Source organism: Haliotis rubra, unplaced genomic scaffold, assembly GCF_003918875.1.
Source record: "Haliotis rubra isolate DU_JTF1 unplaced genomic scaffold, ASM391887v1 Scf368, whole genome shotgun sequence".
Taxonomy (NCBI): domain Eukaryota; kingdom Metazoa; phylum Mollusca; class Gastropoda; order Lepetellida; family Haliotidae; genus Haliotis; species Haliotis rubra.
The window spans coordinates 700,590-716,327 of NW_025767044.1; the positions used below are offsets into that span (position 1 = coordinate 700,590).

The window sequence follows — 15,738 nt, forward strand, 5'->3', positions numbered from 1 at the left end:
GAGTTTGGCATGTTTCGTTTCGGCTGACAATTTTTTTTCACGCGTTCCTGTTTGGGTTTTGTGGGAATCATGTCGTTTCCTCTTAAACATTCCTCGAACGAATCCCTATCCTTGCAGTGAAATAAGGCAACCCATCGCGTCTGTTCCCTGAGGTCTTTCAGGACCAAGTTGAATTTTTGCGTGAGGACCCAAACGCTGTGTTTCATATGACGTCCCGAAAACGCTAAATACGATAACATATCTCTCTTTTTGGTGATGTCTTTATTCGCACTGCAATCAACTAGGATAAACAGCCTCAATTCTCCCTCAAACAATTTTTTCGTTTAATCTTTGAAACAATGAAAATTCTTCCGCCGGAATGATCACAATACCCTTCATCGTTCAGATTGATATTCCACAACGTATCGCTTTTATTCACTATGACCTTCCAATGACGCAGCACGCGATCGTACAAGATGGCTAACGTTCCCGAATACTGGTTGCGAATTTGTCTAGCCAATTTTGGATTCATGACCTTGTCGAACTCCAACGAAATATTGTTGATGGTATAGCTGCCCACCTCACCGCTCTCTGTAAAAATAATTTTGCTATAATCGTTAAACATGAGTTCGTATTCCAGGCTATGGCCAAGCGCGGCTTGGTAAAACGTCATGTGACCCTCCAGTAGTTCGAAGTCAAGTGGAATGCAAAATCGGTTCCCGAATGCCTCAGCTATAGCCTTATGTCTCCTCGGCATAGCGGTGAGATCGGCTTGTTTAATAGCATACACCACGCGCAACCGAGTCGACGCACAATCTGCTGGACAAATGCCTTTGGATTTCATGTTTTCCCGTTCACTCACAGTTTTCTAGAGGTCCGTGTAACTGAAAAACACATCGCTGTCGTCGATGCTCAGGATCTCGTTCCCGCTTATTTTTATCGTTTTTTTCACGATGGTTGGACCGATGTTCATCACGATTTCTATTTTATCATCATTGGAATCCAAACTGATCTGAAAAGACAGGCGAGCCATACCGGGGATGGTGACGTCATTCACGCCCAGATTAGGAAATCGCACAAACAGCATTTGGTTTCCATCGATCGACGAATTGACGAATGGCTTTGAACCCCAGGGGTTCCCTCAATCTTTGATGATAGAGGGATACTGCGACTAAAAGATGCTCTGGACCTCGATCTCATGAATTTCATCATATCATCATATCGACTTTAGTCGTCTCTCTGACCGGTGGTACGACTCCGAGTCCCACACATAGCCCCACACCGCCTAGTGGCAAGAAAGGTGTTAAAGAATGCATCAAACAACACTTAAAATACCTGGGGCAAACTGGCGGGGAAAGCCGCGGAAGTCCTTCCGGGTATCCTAGGCAGTATCGTCTCCTGGTTGTTAGGATTCTTATCGAAAACGGTCACGTGGTTGAGTCAAAACTTGTGGGCGTCCATCGTCACCATGGACGGCCTGCTGTATGTCACCGCTAAAGAATTTTTTTTCCCGAAAAGACACAACCCGACAGTAATTCCACCGACCATGAGCGCTGTTTTACGATCGATGTATCGCTGACTTTTGACCACCGCATAGGTTTGGGTTGAATGCTTGGCTCCGGTGATGGTGGTGTCACTATCCCCGTTTCATCAGTACTGGTGGGTGGTGTGACGTGAATCACGTTGATATCGGGGTTGACACCTAGTTTCTGATCGCTGGTCGCTATGATGATTTCGTTATTGTATCCCACCACTTTATGGATTCTCAGTTGCATGTCGCTACACCGAAAACGTAGTCGACTTTAGACCGGGCATCTTGCAACGTGCAACGCTTGATGGCTGTCGATAAATCCACCGGAAGCGCGGTAGAATCCTCGACGTTCACCACAAATTGTTTCTGCGCTTTGAAAGCCATTCCCCTACCAATGATACCTGAAAGCGTTTGCGCCTGCTAGCCGAGAATCGCCCACATGTACGTTTGAATCGAATTGTTCAAGCCTATGGTACCCGCCCGAGAAAACCCCTTCGACGTATCTAACATCAGTTTTTTCCAGTCGTGAAACCTCCAAACGCGGTAATCCTTACTATCATCAAAGGCCATAAAATCATCCCTCCACTCATTCGTCGTGACGTAAGCATTCGCATACGTCTTGCCATCCCATTCTTTAAGTTTCTTGCTGGCTTCTACGAGGGGCATATTGTGAACGATGGGAATGCCCAAACCGTGATTCATGCCTGGCAAACGCCAATTCGTTTTCGGATTTACTTCGAATTCACCACAAATCCGTTCATATGCACGCCGATCATAAAGATTGTTCGATTCGTCCCATGCCTTGTCCTGCAGAATCGGTGCACATATTTCTTTCAGGATGCGCCTGATCTGGTAGTACAAGTGAAAAGAGAACACTGACTGACTCAGCGGATCACGACGAGTGTCGTTCAAGGTCACACCACTACCCTGTTGTTGCACACCACACGGCGAAATTGAATTGATTTTGCCAGAATTGCATCGGGTTCGAAAACCAAGCGTGTACTGTTTTCACACTTGTGACAGGAAACCTATACTTTTTAAATAAATCAAGCTCGAAAATGGGAACCATCCCCATTCACCACAATCTTATAATCATATGACTATAACCTTCTAGCGCCTAACAGGCAGCTTGGGTTATCCGGGTAATAATGTGCTGTGACTTGATTGTTAGCGCTATGAGCATACCTAGTGTGGAGTTTGGCGCTATATAAATGGACACATTATTATTATTATTATCTTCATTTGCGTGAGATCAGTAGCGGTTACTTTTAGAATAAAACACTCCCGGCGTGTACTTTGGTGTAGACATGTTGAAAGTATAATTTAGTACCTTGTATATATTTAACATGTTTGTCACGCTCCCTGAAATCACGAATGGTGAACCCATTCAGCTGCTTCGCGCGATAGATAACACGTCGGGGGAACTCGAAGTCGCTCTCAGCGATCTCATGTATTACCTGCAATGGTCGAATATCAGTCAATCTAAAAGTAACAACAGGCTATTCATCAGTGAAAATCGCCACGATTTGTCCGACGGTTATTACAGTGTTTGTATGCTGAACGATGAAATTTTCAAACCCATTGGAGCCAATCTCAAACTAAATGATTCGAGTGGAACGCTGACGTTAACGACTAGGGAAATACCAATCAGACTCGGTAAAGCCTTGCCGCAAACTCTCGCGTTGACGTCAAACGAAATACGTCCCCAATTACACGATCGGGTAAGCACGACCAATAATATTCAAAGCGAACGCCCTTCGACTCTGCTGAGAGCTGTGGCTGTGAAACATGAAAAGTGCAACGATGGTAGAACGGAATCGTTTCCGTTCTTACAGTACAAAAAGTTAATGAAGGGCATGATCACGGAACTCCAATTCTCCGTTTTAGATATAAAACATCAAGCAGTGAATACAGGCTATCTAAGCAAGATGTTGCACATCAAATAATGAATTCTTCTGGTCCTGGAATGCAGCGCCCGAGAAAATGCCCTACCATCATGATCACCGATCTCGGAGACACGCGAGGATTTGATGAACCCGGTGTCAAAGGCAAGTTATACGCTTTAGAATTAAGAAACAATACCTACAGGTGAACAGAAGTGATCTCCAATGGTGGTGGTAACCTAGGATATTTAGACAATGTCGAGACCGGAGGTCTCTTAAAAAATATGCAGTACAATCTCATCCGCAACAACAATAACAAATGGGCGATGGTGCCGGCATTCAATGGCAATCTAGGCGATTTAGACAATGTCGAGACCAGAGGTCTCTTTTACCGATGAAAACCAATGGACATTGATCTCACCCAAAATCGACTGGCTACTCAATATCACCCTCGTTTCACCCTATGTGTTTGCAGAGACGAAGGATCATTATTTAACGAAAGTCTTCAATAATTGAATTCTAATCGCGGCTTATGTCCCATCACAAAGAAGGAGTGAGCTCGTGAACCTCATTCCAACAAAAGCAGATATATTGCTAGCGAGTCGACCGGATAACCAAAATACAAGTTTACAGTTGGTGCTTGAATTGGAAGACGTGTCAGATGTCATACAAGGGATTCCAAACAATTCTATGCTTTATATTGAAGTCTTTCTCGGGAAGGCATCACCCAACCAAGATGTTGAAATTATACCGGAAGTAAAACTCTGTTGGCCTCGAAAACATCAGCATTATGTTTGCGTGATTTATATACAGAAAGAAGTCAATGCTTACGCGAGTCTTGAAGGGGTCACGATTAACTTGGATAAAAAAAATCGGGCTCACGAAAACAAATTTACCTCCAAAAATCCATCTCATCAGCTTAAAATTTAAACACGAGAAATTGTGTTAGCATTGCGTTATCCAATCTCGGGGAAATGAGAGGAATCGATCAACCCGGTACGGAAAATGCCTCATACGTATTGCACTAACAAAACAATGTATACAGACGACAAGAAGTGATACGAGAATGTCAATTGAACTGGATAATCAAAATTATCCTTACCTACCCCTATATTGTCATGGATGCTGATGGTTATGTCACCGAACTAAAAAATAATGGGGTTCTGCCTGGGGGGTTTTAAGGCTCTAGAAAAGACGATGTACGTAACAACATTACCAGATCAAACAGGTAATATGTTAATCACTCGTCCAGAAAACAAATATAAATGGTTACGATTAGTAAAAAATTATGAAATCCCCAAAACGTCGGTCAATTGACAAAATCACTCGAACAATGGAAACCGTGGACGGTTTTCATTTGAAGCAAATCAGCAAGATCAAACAACATCTCGAAAAAGAACAGCATATACGGATCAGATTGCACAAAAAGAAAAGTACCACTGAGCGGTCAGCTATCGATGGTGTGGACACCGTGTTTGTGACAGCCAGCATGGGACTCGGTGTGGCTGGGATAGGTTTGGCTCGGTATGGAAAGTGCAGCGGGGGCCTTGGGATTCGTGGGAATAGCTCTTAAATATATTTCACGTCGATTGCAAAGGAAGCATTAAAACACAGTAGCATTTACGTTCTGGCCGAATCAAAATAGAATACGATCGAGGATCAGATCTCAGCAGCCATCTCCGATAGCAAGGTGTCCGAAGAAGAGTTTTGTTTGGTGATGTCGGACGTCTCTAAATATCACAAATGAAACAAGAGATTCGAACCAAGACTCGGAAAACCATTGACATCAGCAAAGAGGAGAAAAAAAATTTCAAGGGAGACAAGAAATCATTCAAACCTTCCATACCAAGAACAAAGACCTCATAAAAGATTAATGTTAAACTGTTTCCTTGATATCAGTTCGTATTCATAACTTAAATTTTTGTGCATGTGGATATAGCAAATCAATTAGACATTTGACTTTACATGTGGATAAAGAAAATCAATTAGACATTTGACTTTACATGTGGATAAAGAAAATTAATTAGACATTTGACTTTGCATGTGGATATAGAAGATCATGGCTACTGTCAGAGAACTGAAAGCGTTGGCCAAGGAGCGTGATGTGATTGGTTATTCAGGCATGAGGAAAGCCGAATTGTTGACATTGCTGGGCTGTTGTCAAGACCCCCACCATAAAAGAGCTCAAAGCTCTCACAAAAAGTCACGGATTGCAAAATTATTCTCGTATGGAAAAAGCCCAACTGTTAACATTGCTGGAAGACAGCGAGCCGGTCGATAAATGCAATTTGTGCCCACAAAGCACGCCGTGGGTAAGTATCTGAGAGGCTGGCGGATGACTCTCCAGTCTAATATCGATGTCAACGACGTTAAACGCTGGATCACTAGCAAGATCGACGAGGAGTTGGACAATTTGAAATGTATAAAATATCAGCTCACCATCAAAATGTTGGTCAACAAACAGCAGACGGATGGTAGTATTGAGTACGTCGAGCTCTATTTCAGAGGTCAAACAGCAGGTCATCACCCAATCCGACTCTATCCCTTCGACCATCGATACATCGTTACAAAAAATACAAGAATCGTTAGAAAAATATACCCACATGTGCTCTGGATTGGTGCTGGGTAGTATCGACACCATCTATGTGGATATAGTGAACTACATGCCTTTCAAAGGAGGATTGTACCTCCCGGTGCCCGAGCATTTCAGGAAAAAACAGGCCATCGTTACCCTCATACAATTATCGCCTTTATTTTCGGGGTTAACGGCGAAAGTTGTCATATTTAAACCCAAAGGTAATCCACATAGGCTTTTCAGCTATCCCACGGATGAGGAAGACGGTCTCGACTTTACGGGTATAGACGACCCACTCCCCATTCCCAAATTTCTAAGATAGAAAAACAAAATAATTTAGCCATCAACGTGTTCAGACACAAGGGGAATAGGGTTATTGTGCACAGGATAAGCCCTGTGATAGATAAAACCGTACACAGGATCAATTCATTCCTAATCGAAAAAGATGATAAATTTCACTATGCATGGATTAAAAGTTTGAGCAGGCTGTTGTACGACCAATCCTCTCACAAAGCAAAGAAGTATTTTTGTGAGAGATGTCTGCACGGGTACAGTCGCGCCGAACTACTAGAGGCGCACGAAGAAGACTGTCGAGTTGTGGGAGAGACCGCGATCAGAATCAACATGCCTAAAGAGAATGAAAACACGCTAAACTGTATCAATCATAAACATCAAATGTCCGTACCCTATGTCATCTATGCCGACTTCGAAGCCCTCATCAAAATTATCGACCACGACATGCCCGACATGACCGAACAAAGTTTCACATACAAAATGAAGGAACATGAAGCTTGCTGGTTCGGGTACGTGGTCGTCCAATGGGACATACAAATGAACGCTATAATGATCTACTGAGGTCCAGACGCAACTGAACGATTTCTCACTTGCCTACAACGTGAGAAAAAAAACGATTCGGAAAAAACCTTATCCAACATCGTGCCCTTGCGTATGACGAAGGATGACTGGAGAGCTCATAAAAAGGTTAAGAGTTGCTACGGTCTGAGATTCATCGACAGTGTTCAGTTTCTGCTATTGTCGCTCGACAGTTTAGAGAAGGCGAACGACCCAGATGCCTTCGCTATCACGAAATCAATACACCGACGTGTCAACTCAACTTTTGTTGTTGAGGAAGGGCGTGTGCCCCTACGAATACATGGACGATTGGATTAGATTCACGGAAGCGAAATTACCTCCCGTCGAATCATTTTATAGTCACTTAGCCGACTCGAACATATCACAGGACGATTACGAGCACTGGGATAAACTAGGCTGTAAGAATTTAGGCGATTATCATGATCTCTACTTGAAAACTGCTGGCCGATGTATTTGAGATTTTCAGAAAAACATGTCTGAAACAGTACGTCCTAGACCCTGTGTACCCAACTTGATGGATAAAATCAAATACATCGTGCACTACCATAACCAGCAGCTGTACTTGTCATTGGGTATGAAGCTGAAGAAAATACATTGAGTGCTCCAATTTGATCAAATTCCCTGGATGGAGCCTTACATTCGATTGAACATGGAAAAAAAGCGACCAGCGAGTAGAGAGAAATCTCTACAAACTGATGAACAACTCGGTGTTTGGAAAAGCGATGGAATTCTTTAGAAAAAGAGTCAACATGAAATAAGTGCGATCTCACGAGGAAAAAAGAAAAACTCAAAGCGAGTCTGACCTTTAACCGAAGCAAACTATTCGATAACAACTTGGCAGGTCTACACATGACTCATACCAAGTCATACCAAGCTCAATTGACCGCTCTACGTGGGGATGAGCATTCTCGACTTATCCAAACACTTGATGTACGATTTCTACAACCAACTCAAGACACAATACGGCGATTGATGAGGGTGGCTGCACACCGACACCGATTCCTTGTTGTTGAATATACAAACAGGACGTGTACGAGGACATGATGAAACAGTGTCACCTGTACGATATGAGCAATTATTCTTACGATCACCCACTCCATGACCAAACGAAAAAAAGTTCCTCGGAAAAATGAAAGACGAATGTGCTGGGACTCCCATCGTGGAATACATCGGATTAAGACCTAAGATGTATTCGATTAAAAAAGCCAACAACGGTGAAATAAAAAAAGCCAGAGGGGTCAAGACACACACACACAATCAAACACACCGTCTTCAAACAAGCTCTCTTCAAGAATAAAACATTCAAACATCAAATGAATGCGTTGACAAGTGATAGGCATAGGATCTACGGGATGACCCTCAATAAAATGTCGCTGTCGCCCATGGATACCAAATAATGGATCGCCATTGATGGTGTCATGACTTACGCGTACGGACACCGTAGTATTAAAGTAAAACATATCCTAGATACATAAAACAAAATATGCAGAAGATATACTACAGCCCATGAGGATATTGGAAAGGTGCAAGTGCTATCCCTAAGCTCGCCGAACCCACCAAGGTCTCCAAGGATACCGCTAAAGCTTGGTTGGAGAAACAAGCTCTATGGCAAATCTACTTGCCAGCTCCCCAATACATCCCGAGAAGAAAGTTTGATGTCTCGACACCCAATTGAGTCCATCAAGCCGACCTCCTGTTTCTCCCGCACGACAGGGTGAGACGCAAGACGTACAAGTATGCCCTGACCGTTGCCAGTCACTATAAAGAGGCTGAGCCACTCACCACGAAAGATTCGAGTCAAGTGGCCGAGGCACTGGAACGTATCTACAAATGGAGCCCTTTGACGTGGCCTACCGAATTACAAGTCGATCCCGGATGCGAGTTCATGGGCACCGTGTCACAGCTGTTATCTAAACACAAGGTCGAAGTCAGGCGCAGTACAGTGGGAGGCCATCGCAGTCAAGCCATATATAATCTTTTATTCCTCCATAGTGAAGAGTACAGAAAGAGACAATATTTATGCACTTATTTCAGGATTTCCGTGCGCATTAGAGCCAATACCACGTTTTCTTAATCAGTCAAATGCAAGAGTCACAATGAGTCACTGGAACACAGCTTTGTACATCATGGTGATGTATTTTATGCACAGAGTGGAAAACTCAATCAAGTCCTCTTTGATCAGAGGAAAGTCGGTTGTACACGACAACAAGCACTCTGTAAGTTCATTTGGGTTCATGTTGTGAAGTTTCACGCTGAATTCGATTGGCCCAACATTGATTAGGCCTGTCCACAGATTCGTCCCGAGTTGCATCTGTGTATCCACACACAACTACGGCGTGCGTGAGGGGGTCATCGTACATCATCCCACACCGATGACACAGCCCTGCTTCACATAGGTCTCTCACTGTAGCACAGGCTTTGATGACAAAGTTAGCTTGCCGTCTGAGTGATGCATCAAGCAATGACACCTTCCATGCAGGGTGGACTTCAAGCTGGCGATGTATCCGCTGGAACTTGTGAAGATCAGAGTCATCTGCCAACCGACTGTTCCATTGTGCTACATGATACTCTCTGACTGAAGTCTTCACTATTCTCCTCCACTTCGAACGCCCTAGGAAGGACCCTGATTTTAGGAATTTTTCCAAGTGACAATAGAGTAGGTACTTCTTAAGCACCCTGACTACATCAGGCACATATCCAAACGATGACGATGAGACGTTGTGCAAGTAGCCCATCAACCGGGATATGAACAGCTTGTGAGGTAGATATCTGTGGTCCATATTCAAGAGACCACCCAGGAAACACAACTTCCGCTGGTCTATAACTGCCTCTAGAGGCAACACTCCAAGGAGTCCAAGACAACTATCAGTTCGAGTGGTACGAGGCAAGTCTTGGATTGATTTAATGACGTGTCTGTATGATCTCTCCAGAATTAAGATCTCAACTTTGGAAAGGTTAGTCCACAGTTCCGACCCGTACAGGGCTTTGGGAAGAAACACAGGGTTAACAACTGTCAGGCTGATGATTGGGTTTGTAAACCGTGGGTGAAACCCACAGGCTGTCAGTGATCTCACACCGGACCGCAAGGAAATGGCAGCTAGCGTCACATGCTCTATGCTTGACATGTTTCCTGACAAGACTATCCCAACATGGCGGATTGATTCCTTCCACAGGAGAGGTTGGTCATACAACCTGACTTCAACCTGCTCCAGCTGCTGAGAGCTCGGCCGGTATGGAAAAGTGACAATTTCACTCTTGGAGGAGGACAGTACGTATCTCCAGTCGTTGCTGTATTCCTCCGAAATCCTCACCATCGATCTAAGGGCAGAGAGCCTTGATGAAATGAGTGCTACGTCATCTGCTTGAGTGGGAGAACACACGCTTAAGTCCATCACGACAGCGCCGAGATTCGACTCAGAGAGTTTCTGGAGTAGGGAGTTTATGTACAGCAGGTACAACTTCCCTGACAGCACACCACCTGGTCTGATACCCTGCATCATGGGGATAGGCCTAGAGCACATTGAGTCAAGGAAAACTCGACACATCATTCCCGTGTAAATGTCGTCAAGAACAGTCCACAAGGAGCCTTTAACTCCACACTCGAATAACTTGTATTTGAGACCACTGTGCCATACTGTATCAAAGGCCTTTGATGTATCCAGGAACACAACATGGGTATCCTCCTTCCGCTCGTGGTAATGGCGTATCGTCTCTTGCAAGTTGAAGGATGTGTGAAGGGCAGATAACTGAGATTGGTATGCCATTTGTTGTGGGTGAGGGAAGGTATCAGATTGATTTAGTCCGTCCAGTCGAGACAGGAGCACCATCTCAAACACTTTTGACAACACAGGGGAGAGTGATATGCCACGGTAAGAGTTCGGGTCTTTCTTTGATTTATTCCCACCTTTGTACAGAGGCACCAGGATGGTGACGCCTGAAAAACGATCGACGGAATGGGTGACGCGTTTCGAATGGTGTCAGCGATCATCGACGAAGTGACACGACTCATTGACAAAAACCTGTCGAGGACATTAAAATGAATCAGCCGCACCAGCATCAAAGGGTAAAAACATCGAGAAAAACCTATCGGGTCGGATCAGCGTGAGGTATTTGTAGCAGCCCGGTTAACTCGAGGGAGGGGGATCGACGTCGGGCCACGGACCCCGTATGGTCTGTGAAAACGTACTACATCAATCGGTTGGATATCAAAGAAGATGAACCTCATTTGTATTACTTGAAAGACGGACCAGGTACGGGATTCGTGCGAGAGGAATTGCTCGTCGTACCCCGCGATACGGTATTACCCCCTTATTAAATTTATTATGAAGTGGAGATTGATCGAGAAATGGTTGTTCAGTCGCATTGGGGTGGACGTCGATGGACTCGATATTTACTCAGCCCTACATCGAGTGATAAGTCGAGGTCAATTCACGACCCTGTACGATAGTTTATGTCTGTTTGGTACCGAATGGTTACAATGTCTCAAGGATAGTTTAGTCGATTATAGCCTTAAGACCAGAGAATGCACCGCCCCATACTCAACCTACTCCTTAGCCGACTTCGATGAGTTTATGACAGACCCTATCCATAAAGTCATCGCTATCCATTACTACTACATTTAAAAAAATGTACATTAACAAATATTTTTAAAAGATATATACAATAAAATATATTTGTGGGGCAATAGGGAACGGAATAAGTCAGAAATAAGGCCATTAGGGTACCCAGTATTCGTACCCCCACTACTAATATTACTTAGATTCTTAACATGAGGACCAACTGTCACCAAAAATAAATAATGTATTCATTATATGTGAACTAATGAATTGATCAAGACCAACTCCCCACAAAAATATCAGGAGATGCGCAAGCAGCCGGAATTATAATACTGTGTAAGATCCACGAGTCAAACCCACACACCATTCTTGAACTTTAAAAGTGTTGGTCAACACCGCAACATTTCATTTTAATGAAAGTGTCTTGCTAATAATTAGTCTACACTGTGAAGTTCCACGTTTTCAATACATTTTATAGCCTCCTTTGTAAAGGTCACTGTTGCTGGGTCCTTATTCTGACCCAGAATTGGCACGGGAATTTAGAATTTGAGGCATCCAAAAGTTACAAAGTGACTGTGATATGCCATGGAGTGGAAATTCAAATTGTACATGGTAATAGATAGGGATAGAAATTACAAGAGTCCCTCTGTGGCAAATTCCCCTGGAATTAGGTCTTTTTGCCGGTACTGATAAGTGGTAAAGAGGCCAAAAACCATGTCTCCCTAAGTGCCGGTCTCCTCACATGTACATGTTGTGTTGGAAAGTGGAACATTTATCGATTTTTAAAGTATGGCATATGACATATGTTTCCATGGACAAATTCAGAGAGATTACTTTGGAAACATGCTGTCAAACAAAAACATGTGATCAAAACCTTCTGTCCAAATATTAAAACGTCTCTCGTTTAAGGAATTCAATCTTATCTGTGACTTTTGGGTTGGGGCTGCTCTCATTCTGTAATCATTGCGATCCTTTTTTACGTCACGTGGCAATATGACCGCCCTTAACCGAATACTAGTATCTGTAGTTGGTTCTAGATAGCTTTTAAATAATAACATTACATTAACAGGGAGCCAACAACTCTCAAAGTACAGTAAATGTCCACTGATGAACCCATCACTGTGGAACCATGCACTCACACAACCTTTTATTACAGTGTCATGAGGCAATCATTCTCCGTGTAAAGTAGCATATTTCAAATCTTTAAAGTACACGGAATGAACTTATATCCTGTCTGTAACACACAGAGTTAAGTTACCATGTACACATAACTCTGTATCAGTGTCAGACGATCTATGATAAATATTATGTCACTATCAGACAGTGGAAGATATAGGTCGAGTCTGCGTCTACCGGTGCATACCTTAAATCAGTCGCAACTGACACCATGGCAGCAGGTTCGTGGACTGTCCTCCTTTGTACCCTGTGCATTGCGCTAACCCAGGGGCTTACAGACTTCCCCTTCAGAAACACCTCACTGTCTTGGAGCGACCGGGTGAATGATCTGGTCAGTCGGCTCTCCATAGATGAAATCCAGTATCAGATGGCAAGGGGTGGAGCGGCCAGTGATGGGACCCCTCCTATCCCCGACTTGGGTATCAAGCCATACTCTTGGAACACGGAATGTCTGAGAGGTGATGTGGGGGCAGGCAACGCTACAGGATTTCCCCAGGCACTTGGTCTTGCCGCTTCGTTTAGGTACGTCTGATGTGTTATGATCAGAAAAATAGGTAATAGCGAGATAATGTTTTATCTCAGATTGTCAACTGTTAGGATGAAAAAGGATGCAAATGCCTTTGTCATTGTTTAGTTGCTGTCCCGGACATTTCTACCCACATATTTACGTGCAAATGCAACTGTATTAATAGTTTAGTTTTGGGTCAACATTCCGTGACATATTTGACCAAATTCAGTCCGGAACATACATTAAGAGAAATGGTAGCGTGACAAAAGATTTAGATGACTGATTTTATCTGGTTTCATTCACCATAGAAAAGATAAAATTAAAGAGCTTATGTATACACAGAGAGAGAGAGAGAGAGAGAGATGTATAAATACTCTCACATTCACACACACATGAATCTCACAAGCCTCATTTATTAATGGCTGGTTCATTTAATATATAATATATAAAATGGGACAAGTTATGATAATGCTCCCTAAATGTATCGTTTCTTTATTGTTTCAGTCCTCTTTTGGTGTTCCAAATAGCGGAGGCAACTGCGGTAGAAGTCAGGGCTAAATTCAACAACTACAGTGGAAATGGCGTTTATGGAAAACACATGGGAGTAAGCTGCTTTAGTCCTGTTATCAACATTGTGAGGGACCCTAGATGGGGCAGAAATCAGGTGAGTGGTTGACGTGGAGATGTGTAAACGTTTTTCTAAAAAAGCTTCATTAAGACCATAGTCACATGTGGATACTGTTCCTTAAAAAGGATCAGTTGATAACTCGCAATCGGTGTAATTAACGAAATATTCTTGTAAAACGAGTAAGATTACTATATTATTTCTGAAATCAAACCTCAATATTTTGTCTGAAGAAATGCATTACACTCCTTTAAGTGAAATTAGAACATTGCAAATAATGTACTATTACTTCGCCAGGTAGCCAGTCCAATGAACAGATACCAATATCAGCACAGAATACACACATATGCTGAGGCGATTTTATGACTATGATTTTGTACACTGAGATAAATGTTCATCTCTACTTTATGTACTTTATCCAAGTTTTGAGAATTTACTTTGACTTATATGTTGCTATAAACGTAGAGTTTCGCAGTGAAACGTTGAATACTTGTCTAACGAAAAATGTGATTAATTGTAGCCACCTGCATGTTTCTGACAAACTAGCATCCGTTTAGGTAGATATGTAACTTTCCTTTCACGAAAACCCGATTGGTTGGAATGGTCAGTGAGGTCTTTGAGCATTGACAGTACAATAACAGACAGGATATATACATAACGGAGTTGTTAAGTAGGTGTGTGATGTCAATATGAGTCACGATATACTTTCCTAATGGACTTGTGATTTTGATATTTTCCTTTTCATTCATTTATTTATTGCAACAGGAAACGTACGGTGAAGACCCTTTCCTGACCAGTACTCTAGCAGCTAGCTTTATCAAAGGACTACAGGGCAACGACACGCGCTATGTGCGCGCAAACGCCGGATGTAAACACTTCGCAGCTTATGACGGACCAGAGAATATACCCATCAATAGGTTGAAGTTCGATGCAAAGGTAAACACGCCATCAGGTTGCATCTGACCCTGTATCACTTTCCCTCGTAGGAATCTTTAGGGGTGTAAGTGGAGACAAATGTATGCCAAATTCAAGAATCAAATTCAAGCCCCCAATTTGTCCCCAATTTAAAAAAAAAAGATATTGAGTTATGCAGCATCATATATGTATGTGTTTTAGCAGCATTTAGAAGTTGTTATAGATGAGCAAGATATTTTATGGATTAATCTTCTTTAATCTTTTCCACACAAAGTTTCGGGATCATTACAGATCCTGAACTCTGTCACCTGATGAAGGGATCTGTAATGATCCCGAAACGTTGTGTGGAAAAGATTAAAGAAAAATAATCCATATAATTATCTTGGTCATCATATATATAGTTTATTGTACACTCAGGTGAGCGAGCGTGATCTTCGAACGACCTTCCTTCCTGCATTCAGAGCTTGTGTAAAGGCTGGAACATACAGTGTCATGTGTAGCTACAACAGGTAAAATTAAGCAGGAATAACATTATCGTGCAAAGCTAGAAATAGTTAAGGACTATACAGTGGCAAGTTTAGATGAAATAAGATATGATGAAAAAGGAAACAAAATAAATACCGGCTTAAATTCGTTTTATGAAAAAAACACCCTGAACATATGAAGTTGAAACCGCTGATAGTACATAAAGAGAATAATCTTACGGCTTCTTTCAACGTATGTAAAACTGAATTACATATTCCACGTTAATCACACAGCGTTAATGGCGTGCCCACGTGTGCCAGTAAGCAGCTCTTGAACGACATTCTGCGAGGAGGTGGGGTTTCACAGGTTACGTCGTCAGCGACGAGAACGCCATCGAGAACGTTCAACGTGGTCACCACTACGCCGATAACTACGTGGACGTCGTCTCTGACTGTGTAAACGCTGGATGCAACTTAGAATTAGCAGGAACAGAGGATAACCTTGCATACTTGTCAATGGGTAATGCCATTTGACATAAATGTTCATATGATATGAGTCATACTGAGATAATTGTGCATTAAATAATGAAACATAATACTAATATAATTAATTATAATATTTCAAAAATATATAAATTAACACATTTCTGTTT

General features: G+C 42.6%; 1 protein-coding gene across 1 annotated transcript in view; it reads left to right on the forward strand.

Annotated features, from left to right (window-relative positions):
* The first annotated feature begins 12,782 nt into the window (after positions 1 to 12,782).
* Positions 12,783 to 15,738, forward strand: part of LOC124285731 (probable beta-D-xylosidase 5) — a 152,364-nt gene continuing 149,408 nt past the window's right edge. Inside the window, 6 exon segments of the mRNA XM_046722010.1 lie at positions 12,783 to 13,095; positions 13,586 to 13,745; positions 14,472 to 14,642; positions 15,039 to 15,130; positions 15,380 to 15,432; positions 15,435 to 15,605. Coding sequence (XP_046577966.1) covers positions 12,785 to 13,095; positions 13,586 to 13,745; positions 14,472 to 14,642; positions 15,039 to 15,130; positions 15,380 to 15,432; positions 15,435 to 15,605 — 958 coding nt within the window. The 5' untranslated portion in view covers positions 12,783 to 12,784.